This window comes from Lepus europaeus, chromosome 10 (assembly GCF_033115175.1).
Source record: "Lepus europaeus isolate LE1 chromosome 10, mLepTim1.pri, whole genome shotgun sequence".
Lineage (NCBI taxonomy): Eukaryota > Metazoa > Chordata > Mammalia > Lagomorpha > Leporidae > Lepus > Lepus europaeus.
This window is the reverse complement of record NC_084836.1, coordinates 114,329,447-114,353,573: the sequence shown is the minus strand read 5'-3', so window position 1 is coordinate 114,353,573 and position 24,127 is coordinate 114,329,447. Positions and strand designations below refer to the sequence as shown.

The following is a 24,127-nucleotide window of genomic DNA, read 5'->3' as shown; positions in this document are numbered from 1 at the left end:
TTTGCTTCTCTTAAGACACCAGTAAAGAAACCAGGGGATGGAAGAAAAGTAACCTTTTTTGAACCAGGCTCTGGGGATGAAAATGGGACTAGTAAGTGTGATCCTTGTGTTGTCTCCCTCTGAATGGGGTTCCTGGGTTTGCATGGTTCCGGCAGCAGGTGCCTGGTAACGGAGCGCACAGTGTGTGTCTCTGGGTGAGTGACGGAAGGGTCGTGCGGGCTCGGGTGCCGTTGGGCCGTGGACAGCAGAGGTGACTCTGTCTCTGTCGTCCTAGGCAGTAAAGAGGAGGAGTTCCGGATGCCTCACCTCAGTCACCAGCAGCTGCCTGCTGGGATTCTTCCCATGGTGCCCGAGGTCGCCCAGGCTGTAGGAGTCAGCCAAGGACATCACACCAAAGATTTCTCCAGGGCAGCTGCAAACCCTGCCAAGGCCACGGTAACTGCCATGATAGCCCGAGAGTTGTTGTATGGGGGCAGCTCGCCCACAGCCGAGACCGTTTTAAAGAATAACATCTCTTCAGGCCACGTACCCCATGGACCTCTCACGAGACCCTCTGAACAACTGGACTATCTTTCCAGAGTCCAGGGATTCCAGGTAACTGCTGGGCCTGAGCTAAGAGGGCCGTGCCTCTGTCATCTCTGGGCTCCTCTCTCGGAATGAGCTGAACCTTGTTTTTGAAATGAAATTCTTGGGCAGGCGTTGTGATGCAGCGTATTAAATCGCTTCATGTCAGTGCCTGGTTCAAATCCTGGCTCTCCGGCTTCGGCCCCGGCTTCCTGCCGATGCGTCGTCTGGAAGGCAGCAGAGGATGGCCTGAGTGCTTGAGTCCGCGTCCCCCATGTGGGCGACCCAGATGAAGTTCCAGACTCTGGCTTTGGCCAAGCCCGGCCATGGCCTTCATGGGCATTTGGGGAGTGAGCCAGCAGAGGGATGACCCCTCTGTCTCTGTGTGTGTGTGTCTCTCTCTCGCTTTGCCTTTCAAATAAGTCAAGTTCTTGGGGTAGGCATCTGATGAGCAGTTGAGATGCTGTGTGGGGCCTCTGTGTTGTGGCACCAGTGGGTTAGGCCACTGCCTGCAATGCTGGCATCCCATATGAGCGCTGGTTCAATCCCTAGCTGCTCGACTTCTGATCTGGCTGCCTGCTGATGTGCCTGGGAAAGCAGTGGAGGATGGCTCAAGTAGTTGGGCCCCTGCCACTCACGTGGGAGACCCAGTTGGAGTTCCTGGCTCCTGGCTTTGACCTGGCCATCTGGGGAATGAGCCAGTAGATGGAAAGCCAGTCTGTCTCTGTCTCTGTCTCTCCCTCTCTCCCCTCCCTTCTGTGTGTGTGTGTGTGTGTGTGTGTATAAAGTGCTGCTTAGGACACCTGCATCCCATGTTGACGTGCTCTAGGTTCAAGGCCCAGCTCCACTCCTGATTCCATCTTGCCACTAACGTGTACCCTAGGGGGCAGTTTGGGTCCCTGCCACTCATGTGGGAGGTCTGAACTGAGTTTACCCTCTCAGCTTCAACCTAAGCCATTGCAGGCATTGGAACTAGTGGATGGTAGTGTTTTTGTTTTTGTTTTTAATTAATTAATTTATTTATTTGAAAGAGTTAGAGAGAGAGAGGTCTTCCATCCAATGGTTCACTCCCTAAATGGTCGCAACGGCTGGAGCTGCGCCAATCTGAAGTCAGGAACCAGGAGCTTTTTCCAGGTCTCCCACATGGGTACAGGGGCCCAAGGACTTGGGCCATCTTCCACTGCTTTCCCAGGCCACAGCAGAGAGCTGGATAGGAAGTGGAGCAGCCGGGTCTTGAACTGGCGCCCCTATGGGATGCTGGTGCTTCAGGCCAGAACATTAACCTGCTGTGTCACAGCGCCGGCCCCAGTTCCCTATCTTTCTGTCAAATAAATATGTAAAATTTTAAAAGATGAAACCTTGTTCTTGGGGATGGTGGAAGTGGCTGTGAAGAGCGGTTCTGAGGAAGAGAGGTCTAGAACGTGTCCCCAGCATGTGTTGGAGAACAGACTTGTCCTTCCGTAATCATTTTGCTAAATCCAAGCTGACCCCTAAGTGCTTGTAAATGTAGGCTTTGGCGACGTCTGCCTTGCTGCGGAGTGCCTGGCGGGAAGGGACCCAGGGCCTGGAAGGCGGGGGGACACCTGTGCCCTGGAAGGTCCCGGGCGGGCGCCTCCACAGCGGCCCCCGGCACGGGCTGTCGTGTGACTGCCCACAGGCTGGGCTCCCCCGCCCGCCGGCCCTGGGCCCTGCTCAGGCCCCGTGCTTCCCTGCCCTGGCTCAGCTCTCTCTCCCCTCTAGGTTGAATACAAAGACTTCCCCAAAAACAACAAGAACGAGTTTGTGTCTCTGATCAATTGCTCCTCTCAGCCGCCTCTGATCAGCCACGGCATCGGCAAGGACGTGGAGTCCTGCCACGACATGGTACGTCCCTCGGGGGGGGGCTCGGAGTGGACAGGCCGGTCCAGCTGTCACTGGCCACAGGGAGACAGGAAGCGGATTTTCCGTAGACCTTGAGAGGGTTGGGTTTTTGATAGGTGTCATGTTTCTGGACTCTCTCCCCTGGTTGGCTGGATCCAGTTCTCTCGCTGCTCAGACTGTGCCAGCGAGGCCTGGCCTTTGCGTCCCCTGCTTGCCTGGGGATCGACTGGGACCCAGGACCACATCTGAGGATTGTCCATCTCTAAAGAACAAGGAACTGCAGGTCTCCATTCTCGTGTCTCTAGGAAGCCCCTTGTGTTGGTTTTCCGCGGAGACGAAATTTCTGTAAGAAATGCTGTCACGGGAGAGGAGAGGAGATCGGGTAGATAAAACCACTTCATGGGCTGCAGTGCAAGGAAAATACAGTATGGTGTTTTTTTTTTTAAAGCAAATCCAAATTTGTGCAGTCTGATTACCAGTGTTCAAGATCCTAGCAGTAACTAAAGTTAACAGGTGGGGACTCAGTGACGTGATTGGGTAACTGTCTTTTCATTTTAAAAATTCAAGTGTAAGGAATTGCTGCGTGTCTGTCAGTAACTGCACGTGCCCTGCCCCGAGTGCAGGCTGTGGGGCTGGGGTCCCAGACAGGAGTGTGGCTTCATTTTTCTTTCTGTCCCTAACAGGCTGCCCTGAACATTTTAAAGTTGCTGTCTGAATTGGACCAACAGAGTACAGAAACGCCGAGAACAGGAAACGGACCAGTGTCTGTGTGAGTGCCCGGGGAACCTGGGAGGCACCACCATCCCCTGAGGCTGAGAGCTGCTCTGCTGGCGCACTGAGACGTGTCCCGAGTCGCCTTCTGCCCTCGCCCCTGAAACGTTTCTATGTTCTCTGGGCAGAGAGCTATTTTTATTAAGAAATACTTTGACTTTGGCCGGTGCCGCGGCTCAATAGGCTATTCCTCTGCCTTGCGGCGCCAGCACACCGGGTTCTAGTCCCGGTCGGGGCACCAGATTCTGTCCCGGTTGCCCCTCTTCCAGTCCAGCTCTCTGCTGTGGCCCGGGAGTGCAGTGGAGGATGGCCCAAGTGCTTGGGCCCTGCACCCCATGGGAGACCAGGATAAGCACCTGGCTCCTGCCTTCAGATCAGCACGGTGCGCCGGCCGCAGTAGCCATTGGAGGGTGAACCAACGGCAAAGGAAGACCTTTCTCTCTGTCTCACTGTCCACTCTGCCTATCAAAAAAAAAAAAGAAGAAGAAGAAATACTTTGACTTTGAATATGTGTGTCCCCGTCGTTCACAACAGAGATCACAGGACAGATCCTGCCCTCGCGCAGTGCCCGTCCTTGCCTCCAGAGGCTCAGCGCTTGGCTCTCCTGCGTGTGTGCTGTAGTGCGTCCTCCCCTTCGCACACCGTGTCCTAGGGGAGTTTGCCCTGGTGCCCTGGGCCTGTGTGTTGGGCTCCCAGTGTTTGCTGATTTCTTTTGTAGCTTAAAATGGCCTTCAATCTCAAAACTGGTATCATTTTTATTTTTTCTTTCTTAAAGGTGTGGGAGGTGCTGAACCTTTTCTGCCTATGAACCATTATAAAATCCCAACATATATACTGAAAATATTGAAACTGCTTTGAAAATGTGGAATTTCTGATACCTCCAGTGGGCCGAGAGACACGGTGGGTAAGAACGTGGGCGGCAGCGTGAGGAGGCGGCCGTGCTAATTGGCTCCGACAGCTGTGCAGCGACCGCGGCCCCGCACCGCTGGGCAAGAAGGGCCTGCCGCGGCTCCGTGCTCCAGCACAGTGCTCAGTTTTGGGTTTGGTTTTTTTTTTTTTTTTTTTTTCCTTTTTCCTTTTTTTGCTGTGTGGAAGAAGAAACAGAAAACAGAAGGGAGGACGCCTTCTCAGACTGGCTCACACAAACACTTTGGGACAAACCCTGGACAGCCACGCTGGACAGAGGCCTTCCACCGGCCCCAGAGCACAGGCACCGAGAAAATCCAATGCTTCCTACTCGGCGTCACCCGAGCTTCCTAGCGTGCTCTCCCCGCCGCTCGTGCAGCCCACACCGTAACCACTGCTCTCTTCCTCCAGTGATAGTGTTCTCAGTTCATTATTTTCTTCTCATTGATATGACACTATATGAGATTTTCATGTGAGTTTCTCAGTTGTATCTAGTTATATAGCACAGTTTAGAAACAATAATCTAGCCGGCAAAGATCATACCGTGTGTATGTGGTTATATATTTTTCTTTCATTGTCCTAACCCAGGACCATTTCATTGAACGCAAATTGTGTGCCCTCTGCTCTCGCTGAGACAGTCGCGATGCCTCAGACCCTGATGAAGTCTCCCACAGTTGTATAAATTGGACACTGTAGGAATTTTAAACTTTAGACGATCATTTCGTTCCTTTTCTATTTTATTTTTGTTAATGCAACAGGACTTAAACAAATGAACTTTGATCTTTGTTTTAAAGATTATTAAAAACAATTGTGTCTACATGTGGCTCTTGAGGGCGTAGCTTCACTACACTACAGGGTGTGGTCGCCGTGTGGTACTCGCACACCTGCAGGTTGGTTTTCCATGAGTGCTTGATACTGTTCATTACATCTCCATGTAGGGCTGAATAGAATGACCCGTGTTTATGTATGCAGCTGTATTGCTTTAGGTGTTGTTGCTGTACACAGAGTGTGTACCGAAGGTTCTGCGTGTGGTCCAGACGAAAGCGCGCTAGGCCCGCCAGGCCAGTACTGCTTCCGTCCGTGTTTACGCTGGAATGTTCTCTCCCCATGGAATGTAAGTAAGACTTAGTGTTGTCACCAATAAATGGTCATACTAAATTTCTTTTGTTAATTTATTCTCAGATGCCACTACTGCTAGGTGGACACCTCCCAACTCAACCCCTACCCTTTTTTTATTTTTAAGAAAAAAATTTATAATGCTTGTGATTCCATCTTGACAAAAATATGAAGAACTGAAATAACTTTATATCAAACTGTTGATCAATAAACAGCTACTAATGAAGCGCTGGGCCTGTTGAGCGGTGACTCAGGGATGGTGCACGTGCAGGACCGGGCAGTGGCGTGGAGGGCACAGGGCTGCTGTGGGGACCATCTCTGCCCATGAGGGCTGTGGGCCCGGGGAACGGCCGACTGCTGCCCCCCAGAGCCACGGCCCGGCAGGGCGAGGGCCTCGCTCCCTGCGTGCTCTCGGGGCTGCGCGGGCCGGTGGGGACAGCTGGCTGGCCGTGTTAGGCCTGGGGGGCTGTGACGATTGTTCACAGTGCAGTGGACGACTCTCCTGTGTGTGATCAGAAAGTGTGGTGGGAGGGAATTCAACATTTTGAGAAAAAAAAGCAGTGGAAGGAAATAAGTCCGGTCTTAAAGACCTGTGAGCTTGCGGGTCGGCGTTGAGAACCTGCTGCGGCCCAGGTGCTCGGCGGAGGAACCGAGCGAACCGACACCCTGGGCGACGTCTGAGCGCCCCGGGCAGTCCTCGGGGGGCGGCGCCTGGAGTCTCGCTCAGGTCCTCTGAAAGAGCACGTGGCCCAAGCCAGCTTCGGCCGCTGACTCCAGTGTGCAGAGTGCGGTGGGAGCTTGGGGTCCAGGGGCAGGGCTTTGGCTGGGCCATCCAGGTCCAGTGCGAACCCTGGCGGGCGGCAGGGCTGGCTCTGGTAGCTGGTGTCTGCTGCCCACAGCGGAGGCCAGGACAGAGTTCCCAGCTCCCGGCTCCGGCCTTGGCCGTGGGCATCTGGAGAGGAAACCAGCAGACAGGAGTGCTTGCTCTTTGTTTTCCGTCTCAGATGTTTAAACATCACTATTAGAAATTAAAGTGTAACAACAAGTTTTTCATTAATACTTTGTCTTGTACTAAAACGTTACCTGCCTCTACCTTTTATTTGAAAGGCAGAGTTAGAGAAAGGGAGAGACAGATCTTCCATCTTTTGGTTTATTCCCTAAATGGCTTCAGCAGCTGGGCTGGGCCAGGCTGACCTCTGTCCCTGTCTCTCACATGGGTGCAGGGGCCCAAGCGCTTGGGCCGTCTTCAGCTGCTAGATTGGAAAAGGAGCAGCCGGGGCTAGAACAGCCGCCCATGTGGGCTGCCGGCGTCAGAGGCAGCAGCAGCCGAACCCACCACACCGGGGCGCCAGCCCCTTCTCTACCTTTGAAAAGTTGTTTTGAAATAATTTCAAACAGAAAAGCCCCAGTTAGAATTGCGTCTACATTCCCTGTCCCCCTCCCCTTCTCTCACTGTACCCTCTAAGGGGGAGCACTCCGCCGGCACTGTACCCTCTAAGGGGGAGCACTCCGCCGGCAGGAAATGGACAGACACTGCTGCCGTCCAGTCCTGGCCCAGCGTCCCGGGGAGGAGCCCTGCTGCCTCGCCGCCTCCTGGAGACCCCCAGCCCGGCTCACGCCAGGCACCCACTCCGCAGGCAGCGTGCTCCACCGCGGGCTCGGGCGACTTTGAGAGTTCCCAGAGCACACAGCCGGCCTGTTGGTCCCTGGCCGTGGTCGCTGGTGCTGCCGCCGTGTGTCCGCAGGCTCCACTGATGGCTGAACGGCGCCCGTGCCAGCCCTGGCGTTGCCTTTCACTGCCATGGTCGGGTGTTACCTGTGTGCGGGTCACAGTGCCCCCCCCCTTGTTTCTGTGTCTTAAAGATTTAATTATTAGAGTGACAGAGCTCCCACCCACTTTCTGAGCCCCACGGGTGCAGCAGAACCCCTGCTGTGGCGCAGCGCCAGGCCGATGCTCCAGTGCTGGGGGTGTCGCCGTCGGCCGGTGCTGCCACAGCTCGCCACCTGCCGGTTTCCTGGGTGTCTGCTGGGGTGTACCGGCGCTGCTCACGGAGCCCCCCACCCATCCCCGCCTCAGGTAGGCCCACCCAGGTCAGGGGGAGATGGGAAACAGGCCAGGAGTCCGAGGGCGAGCCCCAGCTTCCGGTCGGCTGTCTCACTGGCCCGATGGACAGCGCTCCGGAAAGAACTTCCGGCAACGTCAGGCTCTGGGTCCCGATCTCCGGCTTTCACAGTAAGATTTTCTCCGGCTGCCTTGGGAAGCTGGCCCGTGGAATGTCTTGGAATGTCCTTTGATGTGAGGTTTGCGGCCAGCCCTGCGCCGGGGAAGGCCGGCTGGCTGGCGCTGTCTGTCGCTGGGAGCCTGCTCGCCTGCAGTCCCTCCTGTGGCCTTTGAGAGCCGCGAGCATGGCGGGGCCTGAGTTGGGCGCCATCTGCCCGGTCAGGATGGGAGCTGCAGCCCTGGCCCCCGCCTTGCAGGCCATGCAGCGGGTGTGGGTGTGTCCTGCGGTGGAGATGGCGCGGCCGAGCGGGGAGCGGGGTCCAAGCGGGGTCCAGTCGCTTAGAGGCCGGTGTTCCTGGAGCTTGTGGCAGAGGCCGCGGGGCGCGTGCGAGCTCGGTGGCAGCTGCTGGGTCTGGACCCGCCGGGAGGGGCTCTGGGCTGGGGTGGCCGGGGTGGCCGGGGTGTGCAGCTCGTGGTTGGAAACTTCTCGGCAGCCTCTGATTGAAAGGCTTGAGAGAGACCAGAAACACTTGGTTTCCAGACTCCTGAAGAACGCTTCTGTCAAACACGCGTGGCCTGCGGCAGGCGTGTGCGGGGCGGGTTGTGTGTGCTGGAATGTGTGTTGAAGGCGTGTGCAGAAGCTACCACGCGCGGTGGCAACCTTGGGAACGCCCGGTTCCATGTGTGCCGTTCCCGAGGCGGTGTGCCCACAGCTCTGGCGTGGACCGGAGACAGCATCCCCTCCGGCCGCCCATCGCAGTCCTCACAGGCCTGTGTGGCGGCAGCTTTAAGAACTTGTAATTTCACCGTCAGCGTGGACGGTGGCAGAAACCCTGCATCCTGACGTCAGCCGCAGCCCGTGACACTGTTCTTCGGGCGTCTGCCTTCAGATTGCCAAGCGCTGTGGCTCCCAGAGGACCTCCCACTGTTAGCGGCCGTCCGCGGTTTGCGGGTTCCTTGGGACTCTTCCCTGCGTGCACCTGCTGTGTCTGAGCGCCCGCCCCACGGGCCCGGGACTGCACGTGGACGTGTGCGGCTGATCTGAAGACTCCGGGACAGAACAGCGTGAAGGCGGTCGGAGGTGGACTGCACCTGAGCCCAGGAACCGTGCCCAGCTCAGGGCCTGATTGCCGGCCGCTGCGGCCCCGGTCTGTCCCCACTCCCTGCTCTGACGTCCTTTAGGACGACCCCTCAGAATGGCAGTGGTCTCCAACCCCACCCTCAAAGCTTTTGCTGTTGCCCTTCTCTAAAATTGATTCAGTCATGGCTCACCGGCTCAGGCCTAGTCTCCAGGGTCCCACTGCGGGCCCGGCTCCCCAGTCCTGGGTGATGGGGCTGGGGCCAAGGACCAGGTCCTGGTCAAGAGCACCCGTGAACTGCTAGTGCAACAGCCACAAGTAACTGAAGTTCCCTTGGCACCACGCGTCCTGTGGTCCTGGTGAGGACACGCCTAGGCTGGCCGGGGACACCTGGCCCAGCCCCTGGGCAGTTTCTCCTTCGCCCCCTTGAAGCACTGATGGGACCTGCAGGATGCCCAGTCCCTGCCTCCCTGGCGGGCACCGGGCTCCTGTGGGGCTCACTGAGGTCAGGTGCAGCCAGCTCATCTCCTCCCCCAGACCCAGCGAGGGGGCCTCCAACGGACTGAAGGACAACGTGGCCCTCTTGGTAGTGCCAGCTAGACAAAGCGCTGACTGCTCCGTGGTCTCCCACTCCCCAGAAGTTCGGGAGCCCCCACTCCAGGAAGAGGCTGCCGCCTTGCCAGGTTTCTCCTGTCACTGTTGGTCGCCATCCAGTTTGTAAGGAGGAGACTTGAGGCCGGCGCCAGCATCCCATATGAGCGCCTTTGGGGCCTGGCTGCCACACTGCCAGTCGAGCTAGTGGCCTGGGAAAGCAGTGGAGGATGACCCAAGTGCTCGGACCCCTGCACGCACGTGGAAGACCCGGATGGAGCTCCTGGCTTTGGATCAGTCCAGCTCCAGCCACGCAGCCACTGGGGATGAACCAGCAGATGGAGGCCTCTCTTTCAAACTCCAGACCCGGTAACGACTTTGTCATGGTGGCTGCGGAGCCTACTGCCCACCATCGCTCCCCAGCTCCTGAGAACAGAGTGGGCCGCGGGCAGGGCGCTCGGCTCGAGGGAAGCCCAGGAGGACCACCTTTGTTGTCTGCAAAGGGCCCACGAAGCTGCTTTGCCCTAGCGGAGACCCGTCCCACAATCACACCAGGGTGCACCCACGGGTCACTCTTGGTCACACACCGAAGCCACATTTCACAAGGAACAAGGAGTTGGCTGGGAGCAGCCACTCGGCTTCTGTGAAGTGGAACCAACAGCTCGTATCCAACAGGCCGGGTGCAGGGAGAGCCCGTGACCGCCCAGGGCGTGGGCAGAAAGCAGTTTAACCCTGACGGGCAGTGTGCCTCACGGCTGTGCTCACATCAGCCAACCACGCTGCCAAGTCACGGCGCTGCGGTGTGCCCCGGAAACCCCGCTCCATCCAGCTGCGGGCTGGCGAGTCCCGCCCCTCAGAACACGCACCGTGGACCCGTCCACTCTGCACAGCCTCCCAGGTCCTTCCCACGTGGAGACTGAGTGGGAGACTGAGTTTGGATCCGGGGAAGAAGCTAAGGGGACCTCGGGACGAAAGGTGTGGTGGGAGGTCTGGCCACCCTGGGCTTGTCAGTGACAGCAGGCTGCACCCCGCAGCGGACAGGGCCCTGGCAGCTTCCAGGACTGCCAGGAGATGAGACCAGAGGCAATGGGGAGGCTTGCACCTCAATGGGACGGAAAAGCAAGCTTAGCCCCGTTAGAACTGGCACGCAGCTCCGGGGCTGGTTACACAGCCACTTGCAATGCCGGCATCCGGGCTCAGCGCCTGGCCCGGCCTGCAGGACAGGATTCCTGGCGCCCGGCTCCGGCCTAGCCCAGCCCGCTGCAGCCATCGCAAGTGAAGAGAGGATCCGTGTTCTCTGCCTGTAAATACGGTGACACCGTACCCAGTGCCTGCGCCAGAGCACTGATGGGCTCCACGGGAAAGCCCAGTGCGCCTGAGAAGTCACCGATCTGCGGAGGCGGCGGCGCTGCCAGGCCGGCGTGGAGCGCAGTGCTCACCGGTCTCCACTTCAGAGGGAACACTGGCGGCTCGCCTCCCTCTCAAGGCTGAGGACTCAGCCGTGTTGAGGGGAGAAGTTAATACTGCAATGGAAAAAGGAACCAAAACTGTGGTTGTGAAAACGGCAGGAGAGCGGCGCGAGCCCTTCCCGGCTGGCTGGCTGCTGACCGGGAGGGAGGGGCAGAGTCCTGGAGGAGCCTCGGCCCGAGAGGTGGGTGAACCTCCGGCTCGGGGACAGCAGCAGCTGCGCCTGGAGACGCTCACCTCGCAAGCTGCCTCTGCCTCCCAGCACGTCCAACACGGCCACGTAGAGGCTCGGATTCGGCCGGGAGACGCCCAGGGACAGACCGTCTGAGGAGCTCCACTGAGAATCGGAAAACGCGTACAACATAACGACCCCAGGTTGTTGGCGAGGGTAAGAAAATGAATCAACAGGGTGTTAGTTTTTTTTTTTTTTTTTTGCGGGGGGGGTCTTTTTAGATCTTTATTTTTTTATTTGAAAGAGGTAAAGAGGGAGGGGTCTTCCATCCGCTGGTTCACTCCCCAGATGACAACAGCTGGAGCTGCACCGCTCCGAAGCCAGGAGCTGGGAGCTTCTTCCAGGTCTCCCATGCGGGTGCAGGGGCCCAAGGACTTGGGTCATCTTCTGCTGCTTTCCCAGGCCACAGCAGAGAGCTGGACCGGAAGAGGAACAGCCGGGACTAGAACCGGCGCCCATGTGGGATGCCGGCACTTCAGGCCGGCCCATTTTTAATTTTTAAATATTTGCTGTATTTCAAGTTTCCCTCAAAGAAAATAATTTAAAAAAAAAAAAGTTGAGATGATGAAGTATGGGGGAGCGGGCGCCCTTGGCAGGAGGCTCGCTTCTCCGGACAGCCGGGCCACGCTCAGCCCCACCGCGGCAGCTGGTCCCCCAACTCTTGGCAGCTACCAGTGGCTTCTGTTCGGCAGTGCGTGCTCAGCTGTTCTTGTCACCGCCCTGACGGTGAGCACGCCCGTTTCTCAGATAAACAGACCAATCATCGGCTCCAAGTCACGTAGTCAGCAGCAGTGCTGTCAAACCCGTGCTGCCCACCGCACACACGCTCACTCCCCCGTCTGCCACGTCTCATGATGGAGAGAAACCTCAGGAAGGAAGTGGTTTTAAAGACTAACTGGGTGGCCGGTGCCGGTGCAAGTCCCTGAGGCTCCACGTCACAATCCTGGGAAAGCAGTAGGAAATGGCCCAGGTCCTTAGGACCCTGCACTCATGTGGGAGACCCAGCAGAGGCTCCTGATCAGCACGGCTCTGGCCATGTGGCCAATTGGGCAGTGACCCAGTGGATGGAAGACCTCTCTCTGCCTCTCATTCTGTGTGTAACTCTTTTAACTAGGGACACTGAACTGTGTGGGGCGCACCACCACCAGCCATCTCTGGTCTGAGCTGACGTCCACCAGATGGCAAGCGTGTCCGTAACTGCCTGACGGCCGCTGCAAGCCAAGAGCACGGGCAGCCGGAGAACTGAGCCCAACCACCAGGAGCCCTGCCCCTCGCTGCCGACTGCCTCCATCCTGCTAGTGACCAGGCACGCAAGTAGAAAATGCAGAATGCTCCGGCCTCCCATACGGGAGCTGGTATGAGTCCCAGCCACTCCACATCCAGTCCACTCCCTGCTGATGCGCTGGGGCCCTGCACCCACGGGAGACCCGGAAGAGGCTTGGCTTCAGCCGTTGTGGCCACTGGAGAATGAACCAGCAGATGGAATATCTGTTTCTCCCTCCTTCTTGGCCTTTCAAATAAAATGTTTAAAATTTTCTGGGAGAAGTCATTTAACCTGAGCCTCCTGTTCTCAAAGACGGCGGGAGAAGCCCACGGGCCTGGCTGGGCTGCACCTGCCTCCTCCCAGGGCCTGGCTGTGGGAACTCTGGCGACCTCTGGGCTGCCTAGCACAGCGGTGCTGCCAGCCAGGAGTGTCTGTGGAAACTTCTAGCAGGTAAGCCCAAATCTGCACCGATGTCTCCTTGCTTCTTGCAGAAACAACAAAGCCAAAATGGAAGTTGGATTTTATGGAGGCAAAGAGAGGGAAAGGGAGAAATTTAAGGAAACTTAGAATGTGGTATTTTACAGACCTGCAGTGAGTGCGCCCGTGAGGGCCTGCTCTGGCCTCACTCATGTGTGTCCACAGTCTCTGTAAGAAACATGAACACAGCGGACAGGACAACCACGAGTGGCAGCAGCTGTAGAACAAAAGGACTTAGTGACGGAAGTCTCCACAGGAAGTCTCGGGAGTCAGAACCAAAGTGCACGGCTCAGCCCACCCACGGCACCGCCGACCGGAAGTCTGGTTTTGTGTCTGACCACACGAGCCAGCGGATTTGCTCAAGGTTCAGCTTTAAAGCAACATTTAATATCCTTTACAAGATGGGACTCGACAAGTTCAAAAGGAAAATTCGCTTAGACACAGCTGTGATCCGAGGGCCCCATCCTGGCTCAGAGCAGCGTCACGCTGGCGGCCTGCAGGTACCCCTGGAGATACTGGAGCGCTTCTGCGTTGAGGCTGGTGCTCACCATGGACGGGACCTACGAGAGACAGTGGACACTGACTGCTGCGGCCCCCACAGGAATGGCCGCGGTGACGCTGGTGCCTAAGCATGGGGCGGGGGGGTGGGGCGACAGGTCTTCCCACCGGGGAAGGCTGGGGTGAGGCCGGGTGCCGGTTCTGTGCACCCGAGTCTGTAAGATGCACTAGCTAAAGGACGGCCATGATCTGAGTTATGTTCCACTCTCACTTTAGTAAGTAACGTCATTCTATCCGGGTGAAGGGTTTTCCCTCCTTTTTTTCCTAAAAGCACCTAACAGGAAAAAAACAGGGCCCGTCCGGCTGACGCCAACACCGCTGTCCTCTGACGACGGAGATGCTCACCCGGCCGGGACAGGCGGTGGACAGTTTGTGGAGCGACTGTGCCAGGTGAATCTTGGGGTTGTTCACCATCTGCCCCACGGGGTCGTGCTCCTTCCTGCCGGCGAAGGCCAGCTGGGAGAAGGCCGTCTGGTAGCCCGGCGTGTCCTCGATGTCAATGAAGTGCTCTTCGTCGGGAATGGTGTCGTCCTCAGGCAGCTCGAAAAGGCCGATCAGAGACTGCAGGAGAGGAGTCCTGCACGGGCGGGAGGGGGGCAGGGGCCTCTGGACCTACTGCTCGGTTCCGTGACTACCCCAGGTGTCTTCCAGAGAGCACCCCCTCCCAAGCTGCCAAGTGGCCGCGTCTACCAAGGAACTGAGCTGCCAGACCCCCAGAACCAGGGGGAATGGACAGGCCGGAGGCAGCACACGAGGAGCCAGGCCCTTCAGGCCCCGAGTGAGGCCTTGGAAGAGCCTCTCTCGGCCCCTGGCTCACTTGGGCTTCTGTCAAAAAAAGGCTCGTGAGTTCATCCAGAACCTGGAAACAAGATCCTTCTAGGCCCTGGAGGAACCACAACCACGTCTCGGATCCGACGTGGTGAATCCGCAAAGACGCGGCGGCGGGCGCTCACCACAGCTTGGTGTACTCCGTGTCCATCATCGGCGGGCATTCCGTCAGCAGCTTGGTGATGCCGACCGCACAGATCTTCTTCTCCACGTTCCCAGAGACCTTCTGGATTTCAGGAATAATGATTTTTTCCAAAACCATTCCAAACATCCTAGTAAAGCAAAATACACAGTGTCAGACTACCAGCACTCCAGGGAGACAGTGGAGACCTAGGTGAGTAGAATAAACAACAAGGCTGCAGCTTCTGGGCAGTGAGGAGACCTCCAGCCCATGGCAAAGCAGCACCATCTCTTCCTCCAGAACCCACTCGGGTCTACTCCTTACTGCTTCTGAGGGAGGAGGGTCAACACGCTTTTTAAGAAATAAAAACCAGGAAACAACAATCTGTCACCGTCCAACACCTCTGATACTTTAATTTCTAGATTACCCATAAACTTCCCAACATCCTTTGCTTTATATACCTTTAAGTATTAATGACTGTTTAAGGAAAGGTTTTGGCCAGCGATCACTGCTGCTAACACACAAAGAACAACTGAATGACACAAAATCCTTTCAGACTTCTTCCAAGTGGACACAGTGGATCATGGCCACATTAACGCTGTGGACAGCAGGTGCACACGCGTGGCGCTCTCACACTCCTGCCAGCCATCAGATGTAATTCAGGGCCAGGATCTGTCTCAGGTCCCCCCAGGCTTGTCCTGCACAATTCCTTTATCCCAGAACGGGAGGTGTGGCCTGCGTCCTCTTACACGAGGTGGGTCTAAAGCAGAGCTGTACTGGTCCCCATGCTCTTGGCGACAACACCGACCCCTGGCAGTGGAGGGGGGCTCTGGGAATCAGGAGAATGAGCTACTCAACACCCAAGAATATTCTGGAACCCGGGAGATACTATTCCTAGACTATCACCTATGACAGTAACTGCTAACAATAAAGCAGAACTCACTTTGGTTGTATACCATCAAATACTTCTTGCAGTGCCAGTGCGCCGTATTTTATGCAATACAGATTAATAAAGACTAAGAAACCTGTTGAAAGAAGACAGACAATGTCAGAACAGAGGATCACTGACTACAGCATTTAGTCAAAGTCAATGCTTGATCACTAAAAGCCACTGACTAGCTTGGTGCCTGGCTCTGGCCTGGCCCAGGCCCTTGCGGTCACAGCAATTTGGGAGTGAGCCTACGGACAGGAGAGCTCTGTCTGCCACTTTGTCATTCTGCAGGTCAAATAAATCTTTTGTTAAAAATGTTTATTTTCATTTACTTGAAGAGAGAGGCCAGTGCCGTGGCTCAATAGGCTAATCCTCCACCTGTGGCGCTGGCACACCGGGTTCTAGTCCCAGCTGCCCCTCTTCCAGTCCAGCTCTCTGCTGTGGCCCGGGAGTGCAGTGGAGGATGGCCCAAGTCCTTGGGCCCTGCACCCGCATGGGAGACCAGGAGAAGCACCTGGCTCCTGGCTTTGGATCAGTGCAGTGCGCCGGCTGCAGCGCGCCAGCCATTGGAGGGTGAACCAACGGCAAAGGAAGACCTTTCTCTCTGTCTCTCTCACTGTCCACTCTGTCAAGAGAAAAAAAGGAAGAGAGAAAGAGAGGTATCTATCTCCATCTGCTAGTTCTGGGCCCACTAGTCAGGAGTCCAAACTCCATCATGTGGGTGGCAGTGACCTGAGCACAGGCTACCTCCCAGGATGGAGCACTTGGGACTGGAACTGGCACTCCAATAAGTGATGTACATCTCCAACGTAGCAGCCTAACCCACCGTGCCACATCACCCAGCCCGTGATCTGCCGTGTAAGCAATTTAGCAGAATCTGTCTTTAGAAATGCCACCTCTGACCTGTTTACATTTCTACTAAAAAGGATGCTTTGACGTCTCAACACACACAGACCTTCTGGAACACAATGCACTGAAAACCAGGGTTCTCCAAGTGTAACCGGTTAAGAACTCCAGCTACTTTCTTTACCAAACTTTACTTACTCTTGATAAACTTTGTTGTTTTGGAATTCTGAAGTCTCTGAAACAGCAGGATGAAGATCTGTTTCCTGTACTGGTCGACTGACTCACTGCAGAAATGAACAAAAGCAACCACCTGAATCCAGGAGTCCCCTGCGCACCTCGCAGGACCCCGGAGGAGACAGGCAGCCTCGCCCTACTCACGGGGGCATGTGCTCTATGATGCTGTTCAGGAGGTAGAAACCTTGGTGGTCGTTGGCTTTGGATGCAATCAACTTCTGGAAGACGCCGAGCAGTCCAGGCTGCAAGAACCAGATGCAGTCATCACAGGCAGGCGGCACCCACGCTGCACGTGCTCACACTCCAACCCCCCCCGCCCTTCCTCAGACACAGGGAGGGGAAGCCACCACTGCGAGGCGCGCAAGTTCCTGACATTGGCTCCTCTGCCTCTAATTTTTCTTATTTTCTACCACCATGGACATAATAACTAAAGGATATACAGTTCTAATGAAACATACATTAACGTTTTCTACTACTACTATTAAATTCATTTTCAATAAAATGTAAAACCTGCCACCCCAGCTTCCCCTAGAAATCTGACTCACGATTTTGTCCGCGGCAGCACTTGCGATTGTATTTGAACCACGTTCTAGGAATGCCTGGAGAAGCCTCACCAGAGCAGGAATGTTTCCTGTTCTTTCCCACAGCACTGGCTGCAGGAGGTGAGGGAACAAGGCCATGTAGGATGACGGGATGTCATTCTTGTGTGTTTCCAAAAGCAGAGACATCACTTGAAAGACATAGGGAATGAATTCTGTTCAGGAAAGTAAAAACAGAGCTGTCAGCGTCAGAATGAACGGCCTCCCGCAGCCACCTGAGAATCTGGTTCCGTCTCAAGGAGAACCACGTTCTCTAACTTACCTTGCACATCATTTTGTAAAATTTCTGTGAACACCAGAAACAAAGCTTCCTCAAAGTTCACCACAGCAGCAGGGTTAGCTTTGCAGGTTATTCTTATGGATAAGCAGATTGCTTCAAACATGTAGTGGTTAAAGTGAGGTTTGCTTGGATTCTGAAAGAATGGAAACGCTAATTAGTAACTGTGTTAAATATCACCTAAAGGAGAACACAGTAACCTCTCCAAAACATTTAAAGTAGACACCATCTACTCCTAACTTCCTCTTTAAGCCATGCAATCTCTATTTTGTGTCCAACAGTCTGTGTGGGAGGCTGGCCGCACAGCCCCCTCCATCCCCTCGCCCTGTGTCTGAGTCCCTCTCATGCCTCCTGTGAACTACCTCCGTGGTCTTCATGATTAGCAACACACACCTGTAAAGGATCTGTTGGGCTTAAACTCAGCGGCTCTTTTCTAAAACTTAGTATTACTGCTGAAATAGGAAAACACCTCTGTAAAACTTAGGGTCACAGAGATCTGGGAAACACGGACGAAGATGCGCACAGCGCACGCGGCCTCGCAGGCACCGACAGCCACGTCGGCTTCACCGCAGTCGTTCTGGATTCAGCTGCTCTTCCGCTTCCCAGAACGAGCACATGACTGCTGTACTGAAAATAAAAACGCGCAGCGGGTTTCTGTGTCGGGGCCGGCGCTGTGGCGCAGCAGGTAAAGCCGCCGCCTGCAGTGCTGCCATCCCATATGGGCGCCGGTTCGAGTCCCGGCTGCTGCTCCCTGCTGATGGCCTGGGAAAGCGCTGGAAGATGGCCCACGTCCTTGGGCCCCTGCACCCACATGGGAGACCTGGAAGAAGCTCCTGGCTTCGGATTGGCACAGCTCCAGCCGTTGCGGCCAATTGGGGAGTGAACTAGCTGATGGAAGACCTCTCTGCCTCTGGGTAACTCTGCCTTTAAAATAAATAAATACCTAAAAAAAAAAAAAGTTTCTGTGTCTGCACTTCAAGGGGACTCCCATTATTCAATGTCTCCAATCTAATGTTATCCCCACACTTTAGAAAGCGAGTACGTTAACTGCTGGTCAGGAAGCATCCACAACCTTCTCCAAAGCCTCACCTAGTGCCAAAGAATTCCGAGACCCAAACAGTTTGGAGTAAGTTAAAAAGCAACCGCACGTTCCCCAGTGGCTCTGTTACCTTACTGACAGCTAAGAGCTTCTGTGTGAGCTGAGTGATCAGAGTGGGGATGTAGGGGATTATGGCTTCCTGGAGGAGGGAAAAACTCCTCATGATCGCTGCAACACAGGAAAACAGCAGAAGAGTTTGGTTAAACCTCAGCATGAAACGGTCACAGAGACCGACCAGAAGTCACTGTGCATCTACACACAGACATCTACCTAAGATGCTCACCCTCCGAGAGTGCAGAGTGCGCCAGCTCTAAAACCGAGATGTCATTTCCCTTTACACAGGGAATAACAGTGAATAAAGAGGCGAGGAGGAGGAAACAATGGCTTGATAAGGGCAGAATAGCAGTATGAGAACTCATTTAGGACTACGTGGCAGAAATGTTTATCTCTGGCCCAAAGGAAACATGATCCCAGCTCACAGGACAGTCAAAGAGAAGGCCGCCTACCCATCTCCCTCAACAAGATTGGCAGCCCAAGAAAACTAAAAATCCACGTCAAGGCAGAGAGTCCATACTGCGGACACTGCTCATCGTCAGACGCCTGCCCGCAGTCAGCAGGGGAGAGCCACTTCTCAGCGTAAACCTGCAGGTAACATGCCCAGACGGCAGGCTCACTGAGCAACTTACACAGGACCAAGCGACAGAAAGTGATTCTCTCTCGCATCCTGAACTCCATGCGTTTCCTCTACACAAGCCGAAGACCAACTTGCCTTCAGCAAAATGCCACCTGTCCCCGGCTTAGCCAGCATCGCTTCCTGGAGAAAGCTTTTCCCCGCCTTGGGGAGAGGGCTACAGGGTGCGTTACGGCCCTTGCTCTGGGTGAGTCGGTCTTTCATTCACCCCCACAACAGTACCGACTGCACACTCTCACACCACCCAGAGCACTCCATGAGTGCCGGATACACACACATCCCCCAGAGTCCTGACTCAAACTGTATGACCAGGAGTGTGTTCTAGGGCCCTGGCTCTGTGCTCAGCTTTTGGGCTTCAACAGTGAAAAAAGGACCAAGAATGTCCCTGAAGTTGGTGCAGGCACCAGCACAGGCCCCTAAAGTAGCACGGGCAGAAGGGACAGCTGCCCACAACCTTGGCAGTGTCCGCGTGGCCCCTACCGTGTGCAGCCACGCTTCCCAAAGCACTCGGTCAGTAAACGCTGGTACACGCAAGGCAGAGGGAGCGAGCTACGTTTTCCACAATGAGGCTGTCCATTTCAGCTAGAGTGCATTTTTTATTCTGCAAACAGTTAACAGTGTTTTTCACTATGAAACCTCTAGCGCTATTTCTTCACAAATAGTATCGAGCTGAGGTGGAATTCCGGGTTTACCCTCTGAAGCTAAGATACTCCAGTCACAGAAATGGCCTACCTTTCATAATATATTCATTTTCTGAAGAGCCGGGAAGAGTGAGCGCTTTGAAAAGGTTTGTTAGCAGAACCTCAACAAACGGTGCGATTTCTGCAGCTGTAAAACTATAGATGAAAAAACAGCTTTCAGTCACTGCCAAGCCTGGTGCCTGTCACTGTGGGGTACCCTGGGCCGCCACTCGGTCACACTGCCCAGTATGAAACTGAGAAGGGCATCTCCCACCACGGGCCGGCCACTGGTAGACCGCTCACATGTGCTCACATTGAGCTCCCGAGGTAATCTGGGACACAAATGAACCAAAAGCCAGGCAGACCCGTCATCTAACGCTGCCTGCTCATCACCCTTGCTGCCTGGCTGTCCCATGGAAAACAGCCCTGAACTGTAAGGTCTTCACCATCTCTTTTCCCTGGAGAAGGGGCAGATTCACAAGGGTTTCTGCCTAAATTCTGGGCCAGAAAACAGGTACTGGCTTGACTCACCTCAAAAGACGTCCTTTCAACCCTTAACTGGCCACAGAGTATGTGTACTTCAAGTTCTCGATGAAGAACAGAACCTAGAACTGTTTTCCATCTCTTACCCAAAGCTCAGTTTCAAGAAATAACACTGAAGAATGGCCTGAAAGACACGCAGACCACCCATTCTTCTACACTGGATCCTGACATCAGACTGGGCCGGAAGAGCTACTTTCTCGGCCCCTGCAGTTACTCTGACTCAGACCTAAGTGAGCTCACGGAAACGGCCACGAGAAACTCGTGACTGCCTGACGCCCCAAGTAACTGCAACTGCACTGTATTCCTGGGGAAAACTATGCTGATGCCTCCACATTAATGGTTTCCAATTTAACCCAATCGACACTTTGAATATTTTAACTCCCAAACTCTCCTTTTCACCTTGGCTGCTAGGACCACAAATACAATCTGGAGTTTCTCTTAACAACTACATGGGATTCTCTGACACACATAGTTTATTAACCTTATCCAAATTATGTCCCCTGCTCCAACTTATTCTCTTTTAGTTTTATTGTCCTGGGGGACAGTGCTGTGGTATAGTGGGCTAAGCCTCCACCTGCAGTGCCAGCATCTCATATGGTCACTGGTTCTAGTCCCAGCTGCTCCTCTTCCAATCTTGCTCTCTGCTATGGCCTGGGAAGGCAGTAGAAGACGGCCTAAGTGCTTGGGCCCCTGCACCCACCTGGGAGACCCGGAAGAAGGTCCTGGCTCCTGGCTTCAGATCGGCCCAGCTCTGGCCATTGCAGCCATTGGGGGAGTGAACAAGTGGATGGAAGACCTTTCTCTGTCTCTCCCTCTCTGTAACTCTACCTCTCAAATAAATAAATAAAATCTTTTAAAAAAAATTTATTTTCTTAATCTATTTTGGTAAGCTGCCTCAAATCCTTCAGGAAAGAGAGTACAAATGAACAGAAGTACAAACTTGATTTTCTGAACTACATTCCGAGGTATCTCTGACCACACAGTAACAGCCTCAACCCCCAGCTAAAAGAATACCAGCCGCAGAGAGCCAGATACTCACAGCGTGGCACTGTTAGGGCCTCTCATCGTGAACAGCCTTTCAAGAGCATGTGCTGCGTAAGTGTGGACAACAATACTTTCAGCTTGAAGATGATTAATCAAGAGAGGAATAGAGACTAAAAGATGTTCTTTTGGCACCTGAAAAACAGAATTATATGCCCAATCTAAATCCAATGGTGATACTTCAGTCAAAGACAACTGGAAGGGGGCCAGCGTCTGGTGCAGCAGGTTAAGCCGTAGGCTGCAACTCCAGCATTCCACATGGAAACCAGTTCAAGTCCTGGCTGCTCCACTTCTGATCCAGCTCCCTGCTGATGCACCTGGGAAAGCAGTAGAAGATGGCCCAAGTCCTTGGGTCCCTGCACCCACTTGGGAGATGCAGAAGAAGCTCCCGCCTCCTGGCATCAGCTTGGCCCAGCCCTCACCATTGTGGCCACTTAGGGAGTGAAACCAGTGGATGGAAGATACCCCTGTAACACTTTCATATAAATAAATAAATCTTTAAAATATTTTATTTGGTTATGGCTCCTGACTTGAGCTTCCTATGAATTCAGATCCTGGGAGGAACCCAAGTAAGTGGGTTCCTCCATCCATGAGGGAGCCCTCCCTCACCTGCATTCCTGACTCACTGTATCAAACCCAGTCTTGGGCATGGAGGAAGTGAACTCCTGGACGGGAACCTGCTATCTTTGAAATTAATATTTTTTTTAACAAGAGATTTATTTTATTTATTATTTGAAAGGGAAAGTTTGAGAGGTAGAGAGATCTTCTATCTGCTGGTTCGCTCCCCAAACGGCTGTAACGGCTGGGGCTGGATCAGGCTGAAGCCAGGAGCCAGGAGCTTAATCCTGGTCTCCCACGTGGGTGCAGGGGCCCAGAGGCTTCAGCTAACTTCTGCTGCTTTCCCAGGCACATTAGCAGGGAGCTGGATCAAAAGTGGAACAGCTGAAACTCGAACCGGCACAGTATGGGATGCCTGCTTAACTCGCTACACCACCACACCAGCCCCATCAAATATACATTTTTAAAAACCCTTTATGTAAAAGTTAAAATGAAATCCTTATCGTAAGTTTGAATTGGGAACGATTTCTATAGTATTTTCCTCTAAATCTACTTCCTCGTTCTCCCCTGTGAAATAGCCTAAAACCAGTGACAAGTCATTTGCAGTATCTATGATATGCAGGTGATCTTTAAATAACATCTCCCAGTGTGGGTTCTATGGCACAGCAGGTTAAGTTGCCTGCATCCCACCTCCGAGTGCCGGCTGCAGCCCAGCTGCTCTGCTTCCAGTCCAGCTCCCTGCTAAGGCATCTGGAGAGAAGCACACGACGGCTCAAGTTCCTGAGCTCCTGCCACTCATGTGGGAGGCCCAGATGGAGTCCTGGCTCTTGGCTCCAGCCCAGGCCCATTCCTGGCTGTTGCGGGCATTTGGGGAGTGAGCCAGTGGGTAGAAGGTCTCTGTCTCTCCCTCTCTGCCTTTCAAATGAAAATGAAAATAATAAAAATTAAAGAAAAAGAAGTATGATAGTAGTGGTTACAACAGGATGGATGTACTAAAAACCACTGAAGCACATACTGGAAATGGTGGATTCTGTGTCATGTGAATCATACATCAAGTTAAAAAATGCTAATAAAAACTATCAATGACAGAAAGTTCTTTGCTTGAATCCACTGATCACTATCAAGTGGCAACCAGACACTGACCACTCTCATTCCCCTAGCTCCTCCACACACCCCACAGAATCTTAACCTCATCAAACCCCCAAGGCCCCCAAAACAGAAACCTGAGATCAGAGAAATAAGCAGTTTACACCAGAAAGATACAATCACTCCATATTACAATGCAGGGAATTTTTCTTTTAAGATTTATTTAAAGTTACACAGAGAGAGGAGTAGAGGCAGAGAGAGAGAGAGAGAGAGAGAGATAGCAAGAGAGAGAGAGAGTGTCAGTCAGTCTTCCATTCACTGGTTCACTCCCCAAATTGGCTGACATGGCCAGAGCTGCGCCAATCTAAAGCCAGGAGCCAGGAGGCTCCTCCGGGTCTCCCACACGGGTGCAGGGGCCTAAGTACTTGGGCCATCTTCCACTGCTTTCCCAGGCCATAGCAGAGAGCTGTATCAGAAGTGAAGCAGCCAGGTCTTGAACCGGCGCCCATAAGGAATGCCGGCACTGCAGGCGGTGGCTTTACCTGCTATGCCACTGTGTCAGCCCCACAATGCAGGGAATTGTCCAAGATAGCTTGGTTGGTTTCTCTGGGCTAAATAACAGGCTTAAGAAAGCGGCTCAGGCCAGCGCCGTGGCTCAACAGGCTAATCCTCCGCCTTGCGGCGCCGGCACACCGGGTTCTAGTCCCGGTCGGGGCACCGATCCTGTCCCGGTTGCCCCTCTTCCAGGCCAGCTCTCTGCTGTGGCCAGGGAGTGCAGTGGAGGATGGCCCAAGTCTTTGGGCCCTGCACCCCATGGGAGACCAGGAGAAGCACCTGGCTCCTGCCATCGGATCAGCGTGGTGCGCCGGCCGCAGCACGCCAGCCGCGGCGGCCATTGGAGGGTGAACCAACGGCAAAGGAAGACCTTTCTCTCTGTCTCTCTCTCTCACTGTCCACTCTGCCTGTCAAAAAAAAAAAAAAAAAAAAAAAAAAAAGAAAGATATGAAGGGGGCCAGAGTTGTGGAATCCAGTATGGGTACTGGTTCAAGTCCCAGCTGCTCTACTTCCAATCCAGCACCTTGCTAATGCGCCTGGGAAAGCAGCAGAAGATGGCCCAAGTGCTTGGAACCCCACCACCCACGTGGGACACTTGCAAGAAGCTCCTGGCTTCAGCCTGGCCAGCTTTTGCCATTGTGGCCATTTGGGAAGTGAACCAGCAGATGGAAGATCTCTCTCTGTGTAACTCTGCCCGTCAAATAAGTAAGTCTCAAAAAATAAATGATTTTTTAAAATGAAAGGTATGAGGGGCCAGTGCTGTGGCACAGAGGGTTAAAGTCCTGGCCTGAAGCACTGGCATCCCATATGGGCGCCGGTTCGTGTCCCGGCTGCTCCTCTTCTGATCCAGCTTTCTGCTATGGCCTGGAAAAGCAGTAGATGGGCTAAGTCTTTGGACCCCTGCACCCATGTGGGAGACCTGGAGGAGGCTC

General features: G+C 54.3%; 2 protein-coding genes across 7 annotated transcripts in view; one reads left to right on the top strand and one right to left on the bottom strand.

Moving 5' to 3' along the window:
* The window catches only part of STAU1 (staufen double-stranded RNA binding protein 1), a 69,969-nt gene extending 64,526 nt beyond the window's left edge, over positions 1-5,443 (top strand). For 4 of the 5 annotated variants that reach the window (XM_062204330.1, XM_062204333.1, XM_062204331.1 and 1 more), the window contains 5 exons: positions 16-91; positions 275-594; positions 2,305-2,427; positions 3,108-3,193; positions 3,971-5,443. In XM_062204330.1, coding sequence (XP_062060314.1) covers positions 16-91; positions 275-594; positions 2,305-2,427; positions 3,108-3,193; positions 3,971-3,986 — 621 coding nt within the window. In that variant the 3' untranslated portion in view covers positions 3,987-5,443. The remainder of the gene's footprint in view (positions 1-15; positions 92-274; positions 595-2,304; positions 2,428-3,107; positions 3,194-3,970) is intronic. The other variant, XM_062204332.1, reaches the window with a different exon arrangement.
* Positions 5,444-12,913: 7,470 nt separating this feature from the next.
* CSE1L (chromosome segregation 1 like) overlaps positions 12,914-24,127 on the bottom strand; it is a 45,241-nt gene continuing 34,027 nt past the window's right edge. For both annotated transcript variants that reach the window (XM_062204328.1, XM_062204329.1), the window contains 11 exons: positions 20,995-21,131; positions 19,465-19,568; positions 18,112-18,209; positions 16,928-17,078; positions 16,612-16,820; positions 16,211-16,308; positions 16,031-16,116; positions 14,999-15,080; positions 14,060-14,206; positions 13,452-13,683; positions 12,914-13,108 (listed from right to left, as the gene is read on the bottom strand). In XM_062204328.1, the coding sequence (XP_062060312.1) occupies positions 13,019-13,108; positions 13,452-13,683; positions 14,060-14,206; positions 14,999-15,080; positions 16,031-16,116; positions 16,211-16,308; positions 16,612-16,820; positions 16,928-17,078; positions 18,112-18,209; positions 19,465-19,568; positions 20,995-21,131 (1,434 nt within the window). In that variant the 3' untranslated portion in view covers positions 12,914-13,018. The remainder of the gene's footprint in view (positions 13,109-13,451; positions 13,684-14,059; positions 14,207-14,998; positions 15,081-16,030; positions 16,117-16,210; positions 16,309-16,611; positions 16,821-16,927; positions 17,079-18,111; positions 18,210-19,464; positions 19,569-20,994; positions 21,132-24,127) is intronic.